The sequence below is a fragment of the Myripristis murdjan genome, chromosome 7 (genome assembly GCF_902150065.1).
Source record: "Myripristis murdjan chromosome 7, fMyrMur1.1, whole genome shotgun sequence".
NCBI classification, from domain to species: Eukaryota; Metazoa; Chordata; class Actinopteri; order Holocentriformes; family Holocentridae; genus Myripristis; species Myripristis murdjan.
The window spans coordinates 20,459,799-20,481,545 of NC_043986.1; the positions used below are offsets into that span (position 1 = coordinate 20,459,799).

Here is a 21,747-nt window from a genome sequence, read left to right on the forward strand (position 1 = left end):
GGTATCGTGCGACCATGAATGCATGTGTGAGATCTGTCAATAAATGAGGTGTTTTGACAGGGTTGCAGTTGTGTGGTGTTTGTTGTCGGTTTATTCAAATTTACTGCAACAGCCGTTGAACAATTAGCGGAAAATGTTGCAGTGTCATCTGGTAAATATTTTTTCCGACACTATTATGTTTCATATTTGCAAACATGCTACAAGCTGTAATTATGAGGCTTGAGTTAAGCATTACTCGTCTTGAGTCATAACCACCGACACCGCAAATACCAAATGTTGATCCTTGAGCCAAATCAGACACAATAAACTTGTGTTATGAGGTCAATCAGTGAGTTAAGATGGTAGATATGAGACCAAAGAGGGGGAGAAAAACATAGAAGACGCACTGACAAATGATACTCTCTACTAGATGTGGTTTTTATTCAACTCACAGTACATTCTACAGATGCACACGTGTTACATCACCTTAATACAACATAGTCTTGTAATACCTCCTCTTAAAAATGATAAATTGGTCCTAAAAATATAGAAAGGAACAAATTTAAAGTCACCAAAACTGTACATTATTAAAAATTCACGTAACACCACATTTGGTTTTTATTTTAATGTCTTTTTTTTTTCTTTTTTGAAAAAACGGCTGTCCCTTTCAATGTAACAAGGAACATCAAAATGTATTTCCTATTAACGGATTTTTTTGAGTTCAGTGTAAGAAACTATCTTAAATAAAACCCAAGTTGTGGAGTCGTCCTGTCGCCTTCATAGCACACCGCCCATGCCGTGAATCATGTACATTGGCCCTCATACAGCACAAAAATAAAAATTAAAAACCACTTCTTAAAAAAAAAAAAAACAATCCAAAAAGGAATGTTAGACAGAACAAAACCCGGCAGAAATGCGACTTCAGTGCCAGAGCTGCTTGGCGATTCTGGCCTTGAACATGAGAAGAGTTTCCTCTCCCACATAACCACCTTCAGATCTCTTCCGCCTGGTCAGACTAGTTACACACAAACAGAATTGAAGAGTGGCGTTTTCAACATTGGTCAATTTGATGTGGAAAATGTAGTTCTTTACAAGTCTTTGCTTGAAGCTGCAAACAACACGTCTTGTCAGATACTCATGAGGCATTTTTTTTTTCACAGACTTGACTTCCATTTACAGATTATAGCATAAACTAGCAAAAATTACAGTAAAAGCCCTGTATTGGAAACAGATTATAGATAAATTAACAGGGGTTAAAATGATGGTAGCATCGTTTCAGTTCTATTCACATGGTCTGTGACGCTGGTCATGCGATCATGTGTAGCTATCTAGCACTACTGGATCGTTGTGATTATGTATTCTTAACAAGGGGGACAGTGAAATACAAGAGTCTAAAGCTTGACTGACAAACACTAAATCCTCCAGTTTCAGAAACCAGTGTCTTTCACACAGCAGCAGAGGGTGTGTGTGTGAGTGAGTGAAATTGTGTGTATGTTTGTGTAAGTGTGTACGGGTGAAAAACAGTGTGTCTGTGTGCGTGCAAGAGTTTAAGTGGAGGTTATACAATGTCTACTCGTGACAGTCCAAGGAGAAACCGGTTCCTTTTAATTTGTTTTAACTGGCCTTTTCATAAATCATCTAGACATCTCTATAATGTAATCTGTACACATTCACTACAAGCTATTGCTATTAAATAATTCCAGCTATTGTAATCTTTATATATATATATATATGTATATATATATAGAATATATAATAAAAATATATTGAGCAAAAAAATTACTTCTAGGCATAAGACCACATTACATTACATTTCCATTGAACAGGTAAGAAATGGCCCAAGCTCGGAGTCTGTAAAGAGTTTTGATCCGTTGTCGTCAAGGGGGGCCAAGCAGGTCCGGTATGCAGCAGTGAGGCTGCAATAGTGTGATCAGCCCCTGACCTTAAACATGACAGTGTGAGAGCCACAACACCCAGGGCCGGGCCCTGTCATCACACCATGGCAGGCCTAGACCGACGGCCCTGCTGTGACAGGGGGCTTGTGAATGGACCTGACAGATAAATCCCACAGAGGCGACGAGGTGCAGAGCCGAGGCTGGAGAAAGACAGAGGGGAGGGGGGGAGGTGGGCTGAGACACGTCTGCCCTCTGTGTGGTGGGGAATGAGTACAAGTTCAAGCCAGGAGGGCTTGGGCCTTAGAAATGTTAGGCCAACAGAGGAAACAATAACAGACAAATAACCAAAATCTATACATATATACCTATTCTTACATGTAAGAATACAGGAGTCTCCAGACAGTCTTAGTAGTAATGGAGAGAGTAATAAATGGACGGTGCAGGCGCCATCAGTCTATGGTCCCCACCCTCAGGAGGAACATCACAGGCTCCTATTTGTCCTTATTCTCATAGAACTCCGCCCAGCGGCTCTCGAAGAAACGCCTCATAGAGTGTCCGGCCATGCCCACCTCCGATGTGTCCTCGTTGAAGAGCTCACAGTTGTTAAAGACAAGCTGGGCGTCGGCCGCAAACTCCTCACAGCTGCAGTACCTGGGAGAGGGGGGTGACGGGAGAGAAAAGGCGGATGTAGGTGAAACTGTTAGATGCAGACACAAGCTGGAGTTCAATATCTTGCATGAAAGGTAATAAAATTCAGGAATAATGAAAGGAGCGATGTTGTGAATGAGCCTTACCCTCCCTGTAGCAGTCGCTCTCTCATGGTGAGGAAGTCCATGGGGTTCTTGATGATACGGCGGTAGCCTGGCACCAGCCGGGGGTTTACAGGTTCAAGGAACGGCCAGGCATCTGCGTGAGCCTCCATCTCCATTAGGATGATCCTGGCAGGAGACAGAATAACACAGTCAACACTGAGCTGGGCAGCCTAAAACACTCTGACAGTATCTTAAACTGTGTCCTAAACAACAAATTTACAATGCAAAGAATGTGGCAGACAATAAATATCTATTCTTCTTCTTCTCTGACAGAGCCGGTTTTGAAATTAAACTCAAATTTTGTCTAGTTCACTTTTTGGTGGCAAGGAGCCGCAGGGGTGATGTTATTTTATGTTACTGTATTTTATTTTCGCTATCATTCTAAATTTCTATTTCCCTTTTATATTGACTGTTTTTATTGTTTTAAATTGTGTCTTGTTGCTTTTAATGTCTCTGTAAAGCACTGTGAATTACCTTGTTGAATTGTGCTATATAAATAAACTTTGCTTGCCTTGCCTTCTTATTCTGATTACTATTATCATCTCTCATTAACATTGTTATTATTATTATTATCTTTGACAAAGTACCAAACTGACATGGTAACCCTAGATTTGTTACTGTTAGTCATCATGATCACAAAGCGACCGATAGCTTGAAGCTGGGTCCTACATCACTGACCGTGTCCCATTCAAACAGTACCAGAATTTAGATAAACTCTAAAACACTCATAACAGTCGTTCAAAATGAATGTAACTAGTCAGGGATCTCTTTCTGGTGAAGCCGATGTGATGCAGGCAGGACTCACTCGCAGTAGGTGAGGTCAGGCTGGTTGCGGGTGGTCATGCGACGACGTTTAGCTGGTGAATATGTGCTGCTCCCTCCGTCTCCAGAGTATCGGGAGGATGACGACGGTACCGGTGCGTCCTTGTGCCGTGTTGTCACGCCAACGCCACGTCGCGGTATTGTGTCTTCGTCAGAGCTGTCATCCTCGTATCTCCTCTTCTTCATCCTGGTGCGCTTTTTACACGAGCGCTGGCTGAGCTGAGACTCGCCTTCCTCCTGCCAGACACAGGAAATAACAGGCTAAGGTGGCTGATTGAGCCAAATAGGAGAAATTGCTGAGGAGGCAATTTCCTAACAGAAACTGCTGCTGCTGAAATGCACTCTCAGATTTTAAAGAGCTCTAGTTTTCCCTCTTTACAAGATGGTTGGAGATTGTTTCTCAGTGTGGTATGACATTAATGAAGAGTCCTCACCAGGGCAACGCAGGTGGGACAAAACCAGTCTCCCTCTGGCACCTGGGTGACCTTGGGCCTCAGGCAGTACATGTGGCAGCCGCGATCACAGCTGTCACACAGCAGAAGGTACTCGTCGTTGTCTCCTTTCTTGCAAACCTGGCAAGTCTGGACACATGAACCAGAGAAGTACTGTTAATGGATGGACGTGACAACAAAACAAGACTTGGCACTTGATACTGACATGTTCCCAATTTAGCCAGCGTAACTGGGCCAAAGAAAATCTGGTCTAAACAGGAAGATGTGAAGCCCCTTACCACTTTAACCACAGATCTCTCCCAAGCAATAGCCTTCTCTAGCTGAAGTAAACACAGACAGAGCTGGGGGGCGCTACGGCAGCGGTCTAGAGCCTGCCTCCATGTCCGTAGCCGAGGGGTGATCTCACTTTCCAAACTGGAACAAAAGAGGAGTGAAACAAGAGCAAGTGAATTTTATGTTACATAAAAAAAATAGGCCTGGGTAAAAACTCAGTACTATATTTGTCATTTTTCTGTAGAATCACATTATGATTTAAACTGATGATTTCAAGCAATTTTTCTTTAAAAACTGACAAAATTAAGCAAAAGCATTTCAAAGAATATTAGTAGAAATTGTTAGAGTTCTGTTTGACATTGAACTACAATTCAGTTCAGTTCAGTGTGGTGAACATTAATTTGATTATTTAATGTGACTTTACATGATAAATATCAATAATGAAAAAAATCCTTAGTGAGTAAATTTATATTTACTTCAACCATATTACCAAGCACCAAAAACATGACAACTGAAATATCTAAATGTTTTGATCAAAGAATAAATATAAACTAAAAGATGTATGGCTGATACAACAGTTCACCCCTGTGGCCCAATGCTGGCCTGTCTCCCTCACCTCATGACGTCCATGGGAAGCTCTTCTCCAGGGGTGGGAGTGAGGGGAGCGAGACGCATCACCTCAGCCGGGTTCCAGAGCGGCTCTTTCAGGTAGCGCCGTTCAATGTTCCTCTCCAGGTTCGCAAGCCGCAGCACGGCCAGGTCCAGTGGGTGGGTGGCGATACGCGGAAGGTCGGACCATTCCTTCTTGGTCCGCACAATCCAGTCATCACGAGGATCCGTATCGTGTTCGTAGTACTGGAGGTCGTCGCGTGTGGAGTCTGGCTCTGGGACTGTGTAGGGCTAAGAGGGAAGATGGTGGAAACGAAAAGGGGAGTTTAAATATTGCTGGGTACGATAGTTAAGAAGTGACTGATTAAGTTACCTGCAATTTTCTCAACTTTGCACTGCTGGGAGGAATTGTTTTACTGAGTATGTTTTTATTTTACCTGAAATTCTGCCACCGGTGCATCTGTGTTAGCATCAGAATCACTCTTTATACTCTGAGGAGCAGCCTTAAGGGAAAAAAAAACACACACACACACACACACACACACACACACACACACACACACACACACACACACACACACACACACACAAATAGTGAATATATTTTTGTCACTTGCCAATTTTGTGTTTCAAAGTGCTGCATATGGGACACTGTCCCATGAACAAATGGGTTCAGCACAAGCCACTTTCGCCCCCATTTGGGCATTTACTGTAACTGCAACCTTGGATAGATGATACCCTAAGTTCCCATGTGTTACAACAACCTTAAAAAAATGATAAAACAAGCAACAAAAAAACACATTTTACTAGTTTACAGTTTGAAAACAAATTCAAACTTTCAAATTCAACTCAAATGCTGTAGCTGTTTTTTCAACTGGCATCACTGGAGTTCACTTGGTATCCAGGATTAATAAGAGTGGTTTCTCACCTTCAGATGGAGATCAGCAGCAATGACCCGTTGCTCTAGGTCCTCCACCCACTGAAGAGCGCTGATGTCGGACTCCATGGCCTTCTCCTGTACGTGCCAGGGCTGCTGCAAGGCCTCCATTAAGGCATCGCCCTCCTCCACCTTCATCTGGAATATAGGGTCTAGTGGGAGGGAACAGGAGAGAACAATTATAAGGAGAAGAGAGGAAGAAAATGGAAAGAGCTCAAATAAAAAAAAAACCCTGTCAAAGTAACTTTGACAGTGTACCATGACGGTGACATTCTGTTTACCAGTAACACTCACCATTGATGGGTTTGGTGCACATCTCAGCCAGGCTTTCCATGTGTTTGGCCAAGTGTTTGTGGAGCACCCTCTCCCTGATGCCTCTTGGATGGAGGGCCTGTAAGGTGGTGTACAGCTCCTCTGGCTCCTGGATCCACCACCAGCCACGCACCATCACTGGAAAACAAACATTAGTGTTACACATCACAACTAAACAGACTCTCTAGAACAGAATGATATCCTGAACAGAATAAGACATTCCACAAAACACTGAGTGCACCACCTAATAACTATACATTTCCTGTACTGGATCTTTTCGTAGTTGTGTGTTGGGGCTTCTTCAAATATAATTCTTCAGAGAATGTCGAGGAAACACTGTCACATACTGATCACCTCAGCTCAATAGCTTTAACACTCTCGTAAACCAGACACTGTTAAGGAAGCTTACATGCAGGAATGGGCTTGACCACCAGCTGTGTGAAGTACTGCTGCTCCAGCTCCTGGAACACAGTATTGGGAGGGCGGCCGCGTCGCTTGGCTGCAGCGCCTCGTGCCCCTCTGCGGGCGGGACTGCTGCCTCTGCTGCCTCTCCTCCGCCTGCGGCCTGGCCTGGCAGGGGTGGCGGGAGCGGGTGCGGCAGGAGGGACTGGAGCAGGTAGAAAAGGAGGAGGAAGAGGAACAGTACAAGGGACACCCCCTTGTGCGGGTCCAACTGCACTGGTGGGAGCCGCAGGTGTCGTGGGTGCTGTGGGAACATCCTGCAGTGGTGCTGGGCCCATTGGGTCAGCAGGAGACAGACCAGGTAGGAGTGGGTCCGACTAGGGAGTGGAGAGAGATTGCTGATTAGCATGTACACCACATGAGACTGAAAATTTCACTGATGGTTAAAAATATGTTTTCTACCCCATTACACGACTAGACACAGTCCAACCTGAGTATATTTCGATCTATAAGAACAAATATGGTCAGGGAAAAAAGATTGTGTGGACATAAAAGCCATTTGAAATGATTTATCTAATATTACCAAAACCATATCTTTCTTTAAACGCTGCAGGTGCCATTTTTCTTTGCTTGCCTGAGTGGCTTCATTATTATGTATCCTCCAGCTTTCTCTACAAGATGCGGCCACAAGCTCTGTGACTGGTCAGAAAAAAAGCCCTCACCCAACTATAATCCTAAATCCCACTCTGGTGGGATTTGTAATAACATTGATGGTAACAACAATAGTTTAACTGGCTAGTGTTTCTGTGCTGACAAGCAAGAATCCTAGTGGACTGATCTGCCATGCTTCAACATATTTATACTTGTTCCAGAAGACTTCCTAAAGCAAGTGAAACTGCACTGTAAACACTCGGAGTACACTGACTGGGGGCAGATAAATCAAGAAAGAAGTAAAAGACAGGGTGGTATGGTGCTAATTTGGGTGGGGAGGGGGTGGGGGGGCTAGCAAGAGCAGATCCATTTAATCATTTAGTCGACTAGTCACACATTTAGAGGATAACTAATCTTATATTCATTGGGCTATACCTGCATGAGTGGAGCAGCGAGAGCAGGCAGTGTGCTTGGAATCTGAGGGAGGAGTTTAGGAGGTGTGCTGGGTGAGGTAGGCATCTGAGGCTCAGTCAGAGAGTTTGAGTCACACGGCTGTTTGGGCAGCAGGTTGAACCACTGTCCCTGCTTCTCTGCCATCTCCTTCACACTTTCCTCAGGATGATTTCCCTCTGGAGCTTCCCCTGATGCTGAACTTGTGCCGTTGGCCAGCGTTTCCTGTGACTGACTGAGCCAACTCTGGAAGGCGGCCTGTGTGAGGTCATGTGTGCTGCTGGTCGGGGAGCCCGGCCCGTCTTCACCCCCGGACCTGGCACTGCTACGACGCCGGCGGCGGATCTTGGCCGTGCGGAGATGAAGCTCCACTTCCGGCTTGATTTTGCGTGGGCGTCCACGGCCTCTCTGCCGGCTCATGAGTGATGCGGTGCCAGGGAGGGGATCCTCCTCTGGAGAGAGGACTTGGGCCGGGGCAGGGGGAGCAGGGGGAGCAGAGGAAGGAGAGGAAGGGAGGGGTGGAGGAGGGGGCGTGGTGGGTGTGGGGACCTCCTCAACTTTGGGCTCTTTCTTGAGGAGGGTGATGGGCACCTCAGCCACAAGGACATCTCCTGAGGCTGTGAGACAGAGATGGAACAAAAAAAAAAATTGTAACATGATCAAGTCAAGAAATTGGAGAAGAGATGGATTACTTTCCAGTGCATTCTGACTCACTCAAAAGTTCTTCTGGTCCCTCAACAAGAATTCCTCCAAGGTGAGGTAGAGCCAGGTATCTACGCCGGAACCGATCCTGGCCCAGCAATATAGCCCGCATGGAATGGGATGATTGCAGCAGCTTTTTGCGGAAAAACACCTGCCGCTGTGGAGATCATAAGAGGGAGGAGTCTTAAAAATGTAAAACCACAAAAAATCTATAAAGCAGTGTCTGTTTTGCATCAGGCTTACTTTGGTTAGCTTATCTATTTGCCTTTCAAGCTCTGGAATGCTGGCATTGGTAGGGCTGTCATTCTGTGGAAGAGACGATAAAATGAAATGCAGGAACAATCTCAAACGACAAAAAACGCAGATACATTCAACACAACAGACACTTACATCGCTGAGTTTGGGCTCTTCCTTGCGCACGCGGCGGCTGCCTCTCTCAAGGACATGGCCACTCTCCTCCAGACTGAGGTTCTCTTCCTCGGCCACCCTGGCACTGCGCCGCCTCTCCTCAAAACACAGCTCCTCCTCAGAGCGTCCTGTACGCCGTGCCAGTGCTGCCTTCAGTCTGGCAGGAAGAGAACAAACAGTTAAGGGACAACATGAATCTATGCTTTGACAAGAATAGATGCACAACAGCTCTACTAATTTTCCCTTTATCTGAAGAGAAAACAAGTGGTCTTACTTGCGCAGTTTCCCCTCTATGATCCACTTGTTCTTCCTGTAAGTTGCCATGTTCTCCAGTGTGTTGTCAATGTCACTGAAATGTATAATATATAAAGTGATGTAACAGCACTGTAGTAGTAACAAGCTTGCAGAACCAAAAGTAACCCGCACAATAAAAATATAAGCTCTTGTTCTGACCTGGTCACGATATTGCTGCCGTTGAGCTCTTCAACCAGAAAACCTAGGATGGCTGCCTTGGTGTCGGGTGGCAGGGCGTGAAACATTTTGGTCCTCAGCGTGTTGCACACCTCTGTCTCGTAACCATGAGATTCCAGGAAGATCCGAAGTCCCTCTGAAACTGTGCTCCGGGTGAGCTCCAGGTCCACCAGTTTCTCCCCTAGGATCTTTACAGACTAGAGGCAGAAACGGGAAGGAAATGTAATTAAAAGCTTTTCAGTTTGTTGGAATAGTACGAATGGAGCAAGTGTTATCACAAAGTATATCACGCACCTGGTAATAGGATGGCAGGCCTGGGTCATGCAGTGCAGCCTCCAGCAGCCTCAGCAGCAGGTCCTGCACCTCGCCTTGGCTATCGCCCAGGCCAAGCAGGCCCTCCTGCAGGGTTGCAAGGGTGGGCACATCTTTGGGTGTATTGAGGCCCAGCACCTTTCCATACCCGTGAAGGAACTCAACTACAGCCAGGCAATGTGCAAAAGCCGTGCCAGAGAGAACCACGCCTGGGATACGAGACAGCTCTGGGAGAGGCTGGTGGGTGGAAAATTCAAAGGTCATGATCATCCTGATGAAAACTGAATCAGTGCCTTTGTAGGAGAATTAAAAGAAGTCATAGGTTTGTGATTGTTTGAACATTTATCCAATTTTATTCTTAACTTCAATATAAAGGAAATTTAAGACTTCTGCACAGGCATAGCAGTCATCCCCCCATAACGATTTTTTTGGATAAAAAATGCATTAAAGTGCATTAAAAGTTTCAGCCTTCTTTATATTTGTTTGTTTTTGAGCCTCAGTTTGTGAAAAACAGAGTGAATGGGGAGATGACTGAAACTGAAATTGTCAACATTCAAAACGTGCCTACAAAAGCAACTGATGTGGGTGTGTGACTTTCTATGGCTTTATATTGTGACAAGTGCCATGTACAGGACAATTTTTTTAACAAACATCCATATCCCTTTAAGAAAAATGGTTTGAGCAACAAAACTCACTTTGTGGTCGGTGAGGCACATGTCCTCTGTGGGCTTCTTCAGCTCCTCTGCGATCATCTGCTGCCTCTTCCTCTCCTCCAGACGTCTCTGGGCCTGCACCCGTCGCTCTGCTGCCCTCTTAGCTGCCAGGGCAGCCTGGGCCGCAGCCTCTGCCTCTGCCTGAGCCTTAGCCAAAGCCTTGGCTTTACTCCGAGCCCCAAGGACCCTCTTGCCCTGGGCTATCCTCTCCTCATCTGTCTGCTGTACTGGTGGAGGAGCTTCAACCTTTACCCTTTTTCTGCGGCCGGGCTTCTTGGGCTCCGCAGCAGATTGTTCTGCAGGCTGTGGGGTCTGCAAGGTTGTCGGGTCTGCTGGTTCAGCCTTCACCTCCTGGTCCTTGGCCTCTTGCTCCTTTTCAAGCAGAGGGAACCAAAGAACAGATGGTGGTGAGGAACAGGTGGTGTTGATGATTATATAGCTGATGAGTCATCCTGTATTTAATTTTTTTGTCCATTTACCTTAGCTTTCTTTTTCTCCTCTTTCATCTTCTTAATTTTGGCCTCCTCCTTCCTTTTCATTCTTGCCTAAAAGAGGATAGTAAAATTAGAATGAGATTTGAGCAGCATTGACAGTGCAACATCACAAAATGATGGAAGGAGTCCCTGTGTGACATACCTTCCTCTTCATTTTCTTGATTATTTTTGCAAGTTTCTCCTTATCTTCGTCTGTTAGTGATTCTATAAAAAAAGAAAAACACACAATTAGCCACTAGTACAAGCCCACGGTCAAGCAAACCCAGCAAACCTATCCCAAACTTCATCTACTCACCCTTGGCCTCCAGTCTCTTTAACATCTTGGCATCACCTTTGCTGAGCAGGTCGACCATCTTAGGTTTGGGAGGTCTGCCCGGGCGTCGAGCCTGCCTTCCCCTCGGGCCACGAGCCCTGCGGGGCTTCTCTTTGTCTGGGTTTGGAGGTCGACCGCGCCGACCAGTTATAGCCATGATGATAGAAGGGACCTCCTCATTAGCCAAGAGGACCCACTTCATGCCCTGTAACAAATCATAAGGAAAGAAGGGTGTCTTCTGGATTTGTGACATATTTTTCACGCTATGAGTTTATATATAGTTTGCAACCAAATTCCTTGCTGAAAACAATGGTTTACTGAAATTCATTGAGCAGTATGGTATGGCCAAAGAGACAGACCTCAGGAGTTTCTCTCTCTTCATAGAAGTCTCCTACAGGCATACGTGGGCTGAAGCTGAAGTGTTCCCTAGTGACCACACTGTCCTGGTGTCTCTTCAAGTACTGAGGGAAGCAATCAGAAGATGGCAGAACAGGGAAGAGCAAGAATGAAATGGCCACTGTTTATACACAAAAAACAACATCTTTACAGGCTTTTTGTGGGAAAGGTCTGTGACTTGTAAGAGGCTGAGGGTCTTCTGTATTGCAGTGTTATAACCGTGATCATGTACCTTGATGATTTCTGGAAATTGCTTCATCCTCCTCCCACAGGGGGTGTAATACCATGTCTCGCCCTTCATGCGGTTCTCCATCTTCTTCACACGAATTTCTCTCCTCCAACTGCAGTTGAAGTCAGAAGAAAAAACCATTCATATTTCCTGTCACACCCACTGAGGTCTGAAAACACAGTACCACCACTGCAAACAAAAAAAAACCCTGAGGTTTAATATTAAAAGATGAATGTTGCACAGGTTTATCCGAGTTCAAAGAGATGGCTGCAGGTGGTCTCAGGCTAATTAGAAAGACTTAAGCCAAGACAGAATAAATACAAGCACTAGTTTTTGAGACATGGGAAAAATGAGAGTTCTGTTCTTATTGACAATACCATATTACAACTGAGGAGAAGCATTTAATGGCGATTTGGACAAACCCTCCATTCATCTTATATTTTTTGTTAATTGTGTGATTACATGTTGACACAGTGCCTGTGAAACAACTTGTTCATGAACACCACCTAACCATGAAAATGTAGTAATTATCACTTATGTACACAGAATGTGCATGTCCAAAAATGCATGTGTGAATCACCGTTCACATGATCATGCCTGCAAAGCATCCCATTAGCAGCATGCATGCTCCCCTTACATTGCTACTGCTTTGATAACATAGACATATTGATATTACTGCTATCAAAATCATGATATGCCAACTCCATCTCATTATAGTAGAAAAATCTGTTTCAAAATCTAACCTACATTTATGCATTTTAAGTAGGGCCCAGAGGCAGCCAGCAAAAGAGGGAAAACAATGGTTTCTATGTTGAGCGCATGGAAGATATGCAAATATGTGAAATTTTGTCAACACCATCAGGCATCAGAAGACATCAGGTTTCCTGTTTGATGGTGTTGACACATGTCTCCGAGGCATCTCTTATGGTGGCTTGAAAATCATTTGTGACTATGGTAAATTTTCAAGATATTTTCTGCATAAACATAACAGATACACTTTGTTTCCTTATTAAGTGGTTTGATGTACAGTCATGGACAAAAGTATTGGCATCCCTGGAATTTTTCCAGAAAATACATCATTTCTCCCAGAAATTGTTGCAATTACAAATGTTTTTGGTATACATGTTTATTTCCTTTATGTGCATTGGAACAACAAAAAAAAGCAGAAGAAAAAAGCCAAATTTTACATCATTTTACACAAAACTCAAAAAATGGGCTGGAGAACTGTTGGCACCCTCAACTTAATATTTGGTTGCATACCCTTTGGAAAAAATAACTGAAACCAATCACTTCCTATAACCATCAACAAGCTTCTTACACCTCTCAACTGGAATTTTGGACCATTCTTCTTTTGCAAACTGCTCCAGCTCTCTCAGATTTGAAGGGTGCCTTCTTGCAACATCAATTCTGACATCTCTCCATAGGTGTTCAATAGGATTTAGATCCGGACTCATTACTTCAGAACTCTCCAGCTCTTTGTCTCCAACCATTTCTTGTTGTTTTTTGAGGTATGTTTCGGGTTGTTGTCCTGCTGGAAGTTGAATGAGGATGTTTATCAGCTATTCAAACTATCCGGCATTGCATTCTTTTGTCAATTTTTCTCTTCCGTCCACATGCAGGGAGATTAGCCACAGTTCCATGGGTTATAAACTAAATCTTGAGATTGTTCATATTTTTCCACAATTTTACTTCTTAAGACCTCAGACAACTCTGGGCTCTTCTTTCTCTTCTCCATGCTTGGTGTGACAAACACAGGCACACAACACAAAGGTTGAGTCAACTTTTATACATTCTAACTGGCTTCAGGTGTGGTTTCTATTTTGCCAGCATCTGTTGCTTGCCACAGGTGAGTTTTAACGAGCATCACGTGCTTGAAATAAAATTATTTACCAACAGTTTTAAAAAGGGTGCCAATAATTTTATCCTGTCCATTTTTGGAATTTTGTGTAAAATGATGTCAAATTTGACTTTTTGTGTTGTTCCAATGCACATAAAGGAAATAAACATGTGTATACCAAAAACATTTGTACTTACAACAATTTCTGGGAGAAATGGTGCATTTTCTGGAAAAATTCCAGGGGTGCCAATACTTTCGTCCATGACTGTATGTCTGTTAACCAAAGCCAAAAGATAACTGGACAACCAAAAGCAGAACAGAATTTTATTTTGGACTTCATTATATTTACTTTTTGAGTAAGAACCTGGCTCTCCCAGATAGTTCTTTAAAAAAACAAGCCTGACTGTTTATCACTTTTAAAAGGTCAAAACAGCTCAGTTTGTGTGAGATTTTCTCTAGTATTTGTTACATGAAGTTTTACATGTTTGTGATGAAGACGAATTGACTGAGTGATTAATTTACTTAACATACCTGCTGCAATTACTCTCCACCACCTCCATCAAATGGACTTCTGAGTTTAAATAAATGCCCTTTTATTTAATGCCATTTTTTTGCGCCAATAGTGTTCATCTATTACAGTATTCCTCTCTCAACTATGCTTTTTGTTGTTGGATGTGATTATATTTTAGTTTTTGTTTTTTGACGTAATAGAGGTGTTGTAATAAATCTATAAATCAGTATTTTTTCTTATCTGTAACTATGGGGCATAAGAAGATTCTGAGAATCCTGATCGGAGGTAGGATCAGGATTGTTGGCAGCTGACAACATGTTCTATCAACAGATCTGGTTTAATTTCCTAGTGTGTTTCTTTAAATGTGTTTTCTTTTTTCCAAATTAAGACCCATTTTGTCCCAGTTCTCAATAATCAGTGAAAGGCATCATTACCCGTGCAGCAGAGGAAACTGGACCTGCTCCTCTGTTGCGACCCTCCGTCTGTTGGATTCGCCTGTTAGAGGATGTTCACACACCAAGAATTAGCATTTTACTATAAAAATTAAATTCTTATATTATTTCTCATTTGTTGCACAAAAATCCCTTAATGCCCTTATTACCTGCTGTAGAACCATCATCTTCATCATTGTCATCGGCATCATTAGCTTTTCTTTCACCATCCACTTTAGGCATTTTTGCCACATTTCCTTCTTGGCCTTGTTTCTTGACCTTTTTGGGCCTCTTGGGTTTCTCAGCTGCTGTGTTTGTCCCTGTAGCACTGGCCAAAACTGCTTCAATGATGGCTGCGATTGGATCTTCCTCCTCTGTGGGAGGCCCTGCCTCTCCACACACATCTGATGTTTCTTTAACATCTGCTTTGAGAGGTTTCTTCCTCCTTCTGCCAGCTCCTTTTGCCTTAGCTCCATCCTCTTCCTTATTGTCTGCTTCCTCAAGGTTCTTTATCTTCTCCACCTTTGGAGTTCGAACCCTTGGCTTCCGGGGCACCTGCTCAGGGGCTTGAAGAAGGAGGAGAGAAAGGAAGACCTTTTCAAAACACTCTGCATTATACAATTAATTGAAACTAAGACATGTTGGTGACTTTGAAATATGAAATACCTGGAGTAGAGGTCTTTGGAGCTCGAGGTTTCCGTGGTTTCCCTGGGGTTTTCATCTTCTCTCCAGTCGCTGACACAATGTTGTCAGTTTCTGGTTGGGGAGGGGGTACAGTGGGGCTCTCTGCTGGGGCACTGAGGGCTGTGACGTTTTCATCTCGCATCATGAAACTCGGATGAGTCACTGTCTCGTTTGGACCAACCTTAATGGGCCCAGCTGAGTCTGGTATATCACAGCCCTTGGATTCCCATTCTGCTTCAGACTCTATTCAAAGGCAAAACAAACATTAATTTAACACAACTAACATTAATTTATGGGGGGGGGGGAATCAGGAATAGCTGCAATTTGTATTGGGAACATATCTATTTGGTAAAAACAAAAGCAACACTTAAAGGAAAATACATTTTTTAAGGAGAGGAAGAAAAAAAATGTACCTTGAGGCAGGCTAACTGAGTGCGAGATGGACTCATCAGTTGACTTAACATGGGACTCTTCTATCTGGGAGGTGTCGTTCAGGGAAGACAAAAGCATGCTTCGGCAACTGTCCTTAGTCTCCTCTGCCTCCGAGGCTTCCCTGGCTTGGGTGCTGTCCAATGTGTCATCCATGGAGTCTTTCATGGAGGAGCTGCTGTCCCTGGTGGTGTCACACATGTTAGGTGGTTCCTCTTCTGCGTGGGAAGTGCCGTCAAACTGGGAAGTGTCTTCTCCCATGTGATAGCTGCTGTCAAAATGAGTGGAGTCATCCACACATGAGCTGTCGTCGTCCATATGAGAGATGTCTTCCATTCCCGAGCTAACAACTTTAGAGGTGCTGTCAAGTGCGGAACTGCCATCAAATTGAGAAGCATTGTGTGATAAGTCACTTAAAGTTTCATCCTCAGTCACATCATCTACCCTGGTGCTATGGAGCTGTTCGGACTCTGTGACTGGAGTCCGCTCCACAACAGAGTCTTCTGCCTCACAGGTGTCACTTAAACTGCTTTGCTCACGGGGCTTTTCAGAATCTGTCAGTTTGTTGTTGGCCTTTTGATCAGCAGAAACTGAAGTCTGCAGGGGTTTCTCTGGAAATGGCAAAGTCCCAGGAGGGTCCATGAGGGATTTGTGTGAGTGCGTTTCAGAAATAAGAGTCTCAGTAGCTTCCACGTTTTGCGGTCTTTTTGCTGTGCCCAATTCAGTCTGAGGGAGACGTTCCTCTGGTTTTACAACTGGAGTGGTCGAGTCTTTTGTGTCACCCCTGTCACCATGATGCTCTGGCTCAGGAGACAACGGTTTCAGCGCTTGTGGAGGAGTGGTGTTGGGAAGGGGAAGTTGGGACACAGCAGAGTTTTGGACCACTTGAGATGTAACCATTGCAGGAGGCACAGGCACCAAGGCAGGGGGCGTGGATATTGGTGCAGTCCTGGGGGCTTGAGTGGTTAGAAGAGGTAGGGTAGACAGAGGTCGAGCTGCAGGACTCTCATGGCCTGCCAGGAAGGGTAACTTCACCACCCCAGATTCTAGGGATACTGCAGATGCAGTGGGAAGAGCAGAGTCTGCTGTTGGAGTATATGGTGTCTGATGCTGGGATGTGGGCAGTGATTCACAAGGGGTGCTGCCAAATGAGAGAGGCCTGGATACTAATGTGGGAGGTGCAGATGTTGAAAAACAAGAGCCAGGTGGTGCTGAGGTTGAAGGTCCAGATACTGGCATCTGGGATGGAGTCACAACAGCTGATGAAGAATTTGCAGTAAATGATGTGACAGATACTGATGAAGCAACAGACACTAATGATGGGGGTCCAGACCTTTCATGCTGAGCTCCAGATGCATCTGGGAGGCAAGACGTCAGAGGAGGTGGCCTGGACCCTTGGACCATCTGCTGAAGAGCAGACATAGGTGCAGAGACTGAGTAAGAAGGGGCAGATACTTTGGCAGGAGTGGAGGCTGTTGTAGGAGGCCCAGAGACAATGGGAGATGATGTTGATTTGGTCTGATGAGACACAGACTCTAATGGAGAAGTAGAGACAGAAGGAACTGAAGTAACTGTTGTAGACCTGGACACACTGTCGCTCACAAGTGGAGGTGCAGATAACTTTTGAGGTGATGCAGACACAGAGGAAGAGGGGGATCCCACTGGCAGATGTGTGGATCCAGCAGGGGAGATTTGACTCACAGACGCAGGGGGCCTGAGGCCTTGCACCATTAGGGGAGGTGACGAAAGTCTGGGAGGAGCAGCTGGAGATGGAGCAGAGGACAAACTGGGAGGTGTTGATATCCGTGGTGGAGTAGATACAACAGCAGGGGATGAAACAATAGGGGGTCCTGGGGCAGATATGGGAGACACAGAGGAAGCGGGAGCTGTAGAGACCCGAGGTGGAGTTGGCGCCTTGGCTAGAGATGTTGAAACTGCTGCAGAAGATGCAGACACTGAGAGATGAGACGACATGGAGTGTGGAGGTGCATTCATTGCAGGATCCCTCACTGATGTAATCATTTCTGGACGCTGGGCTGCTGGCTGCTCAGAGTGCTGACGATAATCACTTGTAGGCCCCATATGAGGCACAGGAGGTTTAGGCTGGTAGCTCTCACTTTTTGGCAGCCTCTGGGCAACAGGGGCCCTTTCCATGCCATTATAGTTTGTATCCACCTCTTTGAAAGATTCACTCATGTGCCCTGAAAAAGTAGAGCACGAACAATAATAATGAGAAAAGACTAAACCTTTTTTATAAGTTGGAAAGCATTTCATTATTATGGCTTCAGGGTGGAGACATATTGCAGCATGCTATGGTCACCCAGTTAGTGAATTTTGAGTAAAGCTGTAAATATTCTGAGATTATAAAAAAGAAAAAAAAGAGACGGTGAGAGAATTAATCAAGTTAATAAGTTATTAAGTTCACCAAGCACAATCCCAATCCACACAATGACTTTAGCAAAAAATTGGCACACATTAGACTGCAAAGAGAGAGAGGGATGAAGAAAAAGCAGTGGTGGTTGAGTGAGCTAAACATTCAATGTAGAGAGAGAGCAAAAGAAGCCAGAACAAACAATTTTCAAAAGGTTCTGTATCACCGCACAACGGTCCGGATTAACTTTTCCACTGGTTTGGTTTCACCCTTTTTTTGGTACAGCAAAGACGGGACACACCAGTGCAGTTAATGACCGTCCAGTTTAGCACTAACAGTGCATCCTGCTGGTTAAACCCTGGTACTGACCCATCAGGGCATACTAGTTAATTACCAGATGGTGTTCAGTGGTGAAAGTTGGACAAACGACTAGATGAGACAACAAATCTTATTAAGCAAAAATGGCCAGGGGAGTATAATCAGTGACCTGTTTTCTATACAACCAAAAAATATTTCATAAAATGAATGTCATGCAGATAACTTTGACCTCATTTTAGAACACAATGATGTTGTGGTTCAACATGACCACCAGCCAGGGTGAACATGCTAAGTATGGCCAAAGAAAAGAGACACTGGCTGCATTCAAACCACACTTTGTGTGATATTTGTCCTATTTAAGAAGGTAATGTTAGATAGAGGAGAGATTTCTTAATTGATGAGAAACAGAAAAATTACCAGTATCAGTCAAGCATAAGTCATGGCTTTCATCTCATATGAGTCAAATCAATCTGAAACTTTTGTGAAGCTTTAAAGCATATAGTAGAAATTAAGTCCATATTACTCTAATCAATGCAAAGATGAAATGTGACACCAAAATTCTTTTTACAGACACAGGTAAGAAATAAGTCAGAAAATAAATTAATAAAATAAAAAAAAATTAAATGTAAAATAAATACATAAATAAATAAATAATTCACCTTGCATGACAGTAGACATTCCCACATTGCCAGCGTGAGGGCTTCTTTCCCTGCTGTGGCCCTGGGGTGACCCACTATCCTGCACTGTTGATGGTGACATCATTGGTACTGAAGATATCCCCATAGGGAGCGGGCTTCCAGTGCCCCCTCTGCCTAAGTTGTGGTGCTGTGGGCTGCCACGTGGAGGAGTAAAATTCTGGGCAACTGGGGGCATCATCTGACCCTGGCCTTGGGACTGAGACTGTGGTGCGGGTTGCGGTTGAGGAGAAGGCAGGGGCGGGTGCTGGGGCTGGGGCTGATGCTGGTAGTATGGCATTCCATTGGGCATCATGCCGTAATGCTGAGGTTGCTGGTGCTGCTGGTGGTGATGATGCGGGTGGTGGTGGAGATGCTGCTGTGACTGTTGGTGTGGGGGTGGCTGCAGGGACTGCTGCTGGTGATGCTGTGACGGTGTAATCCCAGGGTGCACCTGACTCTGGTACGCCCCATACATACTGTGGGAATTATAGCCCATTTGCTGAGGGCCGGGGTTATTCCTGTTCCAGTACTGACTCCCAGTCAGCGGCATGTTCGGTGGGCCTGCCACAGGAGGCTGGTGGGAGCTCCCTATGCCCCCATTTAGTTGGTACTGTCCATGACCCTGGTAGTGGTGCTGTGATGACTGAGGCTGCATCATCCCAGGTGGAGGCTGCTTCTGGTGCATCCCGTGCCCAGGAGAGGGGCTCATGCCTGGGCCATACTGAGGCTGTCCTCCCCATAGGTAGTCATAACCCATGCCACTCTGGTGGTGGTTGGTCATGTGTGGGTAAGGAGCAGTTGGTGGGTGGGAACCAGGCACACCGGACCCAAGTACAGTAGTGACGCCATTCACATTCATTTCGCCATTCATATCTGTTAGACATAAAGCCATTACTTGAATTAATATATGGATTTTTACAAAATAAAACAGGACATTATCAGACAGTGTTTATGGATATGCCAGAATAAATCAAAATATTAAATTAAAGAGTGAAGATGTGAGGGAAGGAAGTCTGTTAATACAGAAAAGAGCATATTATTGAGGCATTTTTTTGCTTTCTGATACAACCTTAAAAGCTGACAAATACTTACTCTTCCCCTGCTGAGGAAAACTCATGGAGGACCCGTTAGTATAGAGAGAATCCCCTGAGGAGAGTTTCAGTCCTGAGTTTGCCGAGGAGTGGGTGCCATAGTTGAAATGGTTATTTGCCTCCATCTGTAATAAAAGAACAACTAAGTAAATAAATACTCTTTACTGGAAATACTCAAATACTCAGTAAAAAAATAAATAAATAAAGGACTTCTAACATCATACAACTATGAACCAAGCTACGACGCATATGTACAAGTCAGATGAGACAAAGTTTCTCTTTTTTTTCCCCCTCTAGAGTTCTGAATACAGGCGACGTTATATAACACGCGCAATACTGTTTATGACGCCAAGTAGCTTATATCCTGCATGTTTGGGGCAATGGCAGCTTGTGTGAGCATCAATTCATCCCAACAACAACCGTCAAAATGTCGCAACTGGCTCAGCAGTTGCCAGGCCCTGGCAAGCCTTAATGGATAACCCGAGTGGTGCGATAGAGGCTCATCATTACCGCTGATGAGGCTCTGCTAACAGGAACCATATCTGCCATCTCCCGTGATGAACGCACGGCCCTGGAAGGGCCACACAAATAGCAAAAAGCCGTTACCTCTGGCAAAATAACAAAGCCAAGGAGTCGCCCATGAGGAATTTCTCACATCAACTTGAACCTAGGGGCATTATGTTACTGTACCACTCACTCTTTTATAATTCCATAAACTAGCCAGAAATAATAAATGTTGCCATGCTAGCACGACTTCATTCCCTAAATTCAATAAGGCCTTGAAAAAGCTGGCGCCGCTTTAGCCAACTCGCTAGCTGCGTTCTCTAACAAACAATTCACTTCCAAGTCTTGGTACTCAGTTGTGCTAGCAACTGAAATACAAAATACTCAAGTTGAGTCCAGCTTGCTCGGTGACTGGAGTGGCTATTTATTTCAGCGTAAAATATCGGGCCAAAGTATCCCACGCGTTGGCTCCAAGGTTATTTAGCTTCAATCAACCCAACAGAAGTTAGCTAACAGACGTTAGCTAGCGAGACGGCTAACTGATCGCATCCTGAGCCCGGAGCCAGGCACTTCTGCTGAGAGGCTAGCTAATAACAGCCAGGTAGCAGGTACCGCAACCACGCTGGTTGGAAATCATGATGCACATCACAAAGGGGGAGAGCCGTGGATGAAAATAAATTGAAGCCCCTCTACTGATTTCGACTGTAACTTACTTAGGCTCGCCTGTTACGGTTGGAGGCGTGCTCCTTTTGTTCACGGGCTAACGTTAGCTAGCAGCCAGATGAAGTTACATTGTTTACGCCGCACACACCGACAGAAATTTTGCAGAGCATCATCCTCCCACACTACCACCCTCAAAAGTTTCGCCGATATTTCAATTAAAGCTGTCTAACCTTTCGATCCTTGGATTTCAAAGGCGCCGATGCCTCTAAACCTTCGAGTTAGCGGATATACCAGTGGAGATAACACAGGGATAAATAATAAACAACTATTCGCTAACCTTTGGGTTTTAAATTAGCAAACATGGCTGGTGTGGTCCAGTGCAGCCATGATCACAGAACAGAGCGAATAGTGTCAAGTCACAACAATAACCCGGCGCACATCCGGTGGAAAAAATCTCTATCACACTTCACAAGAAAAGTCCTCACAAACAGATTAGGTTTTATTAACAGTAATAATTATGTTATTCACGTTGTTGCGACCATAACTATCAGCGATCAAGTGACAATAGTCAACCAGCTGTAGACAAGGGAGAGTCTTAA

The 21,747-nt window shown here is 44.6% G+C and overlaps 1 protein-coding gene across 3 annotated transcripts; it reads right to left on the reverse strand.

Annotated features, from left to right (window-relative positions):
* Nucleotides 1-396: 396 nt before the first annotated feature.
* Nucleotides 397-21,553, reverse strand: baz2a (bromodomain adjacent to zinc finger domain, 2A). 3 transcript variants are annotated; one of them, XM_030054997.1, is made up of 30 exons: nt 21,379-21,547; nt 19,983-20,106; nt 18,873-19,763; nt 15,509-17,725; nt 15,078-15,338; nt 14,582-14,977; nt 14,415-14,475; nt 11,636-11,744; nt 11,367-11,468; nt 10,990-11,212; nt 10,837-10,898; nt 10,680-10,745; nt 10,183-10,572; nt 9,470-9,724; nt 9,158-9,372; nt 8,979-9,053; nt 8,687-8,861; nt 8,540-8,602; nt 8,309-8,453; nt 7,580-8,211; nt 6,501-6,870; nt 6,074-6,229; nt 5,771-5,931; nt 5,280-5,345; nt 4,850-5,133; nt 4,239-4,374; nt 3,943-4,089; nt 3,492-3,745; nt 2,669-2,812; nt 397-2,525 (listed from the first exon to the last, which is right to left on the reverse strand). In XM_030054997.1, the coding sequence occupies exons 2-30, from the start codon at nt 20,104-20,106 to the stop codon at nt 2,366-2,368; spliced, it is 8,340 nt and encodes a 2,779-aa protein (XP_029910857.1). In that variant the 5' UTR covers nt 21,379-21,547; the 3' UTR covers nt 397-2,365. The 3 variants fall into 3 exon arrangements, with proteins under 3 accessions (XP_029910857.1, XP_029910855.1, XP_029910856.1); XM_030054995.1 differs by having other exon boundaries at nt 2,366-2,525; nt 21,486-21,553; XM_030054996.1 differs by lacking the exon at nt 21,379-21,547 and adding an exon at nt 21,199-21,301 and having other exon boundaries at nt 2,366-2,525.
* Between the last annotated feature and the right edge of the window lie 194 nt (nt 21,554-21,747).

Coding starts and splice junctions, on each gene's coding strand:
- baz2a (XM_030054997.1), bottom strand. CDS start 20,106: ATGGAGGCAAATAACCATTTCAACTATGGCACCCACTCCTCGGCAAAC. Junction 11,213..11,366: donor AAGAGAGAGAAACTCCTGAG/GTCTGTCTCTTT, acceptor GATTTGTTACAG/GGCATGAAGTGGGTCCTCTT. Junction 5,134..5,279: donor CACCGGTGGCAGAATTTCAG/GTAAAATAAAAA, acceptor CTTCCCTCTTAG/CCCTACACAGTCCCAGAGCC.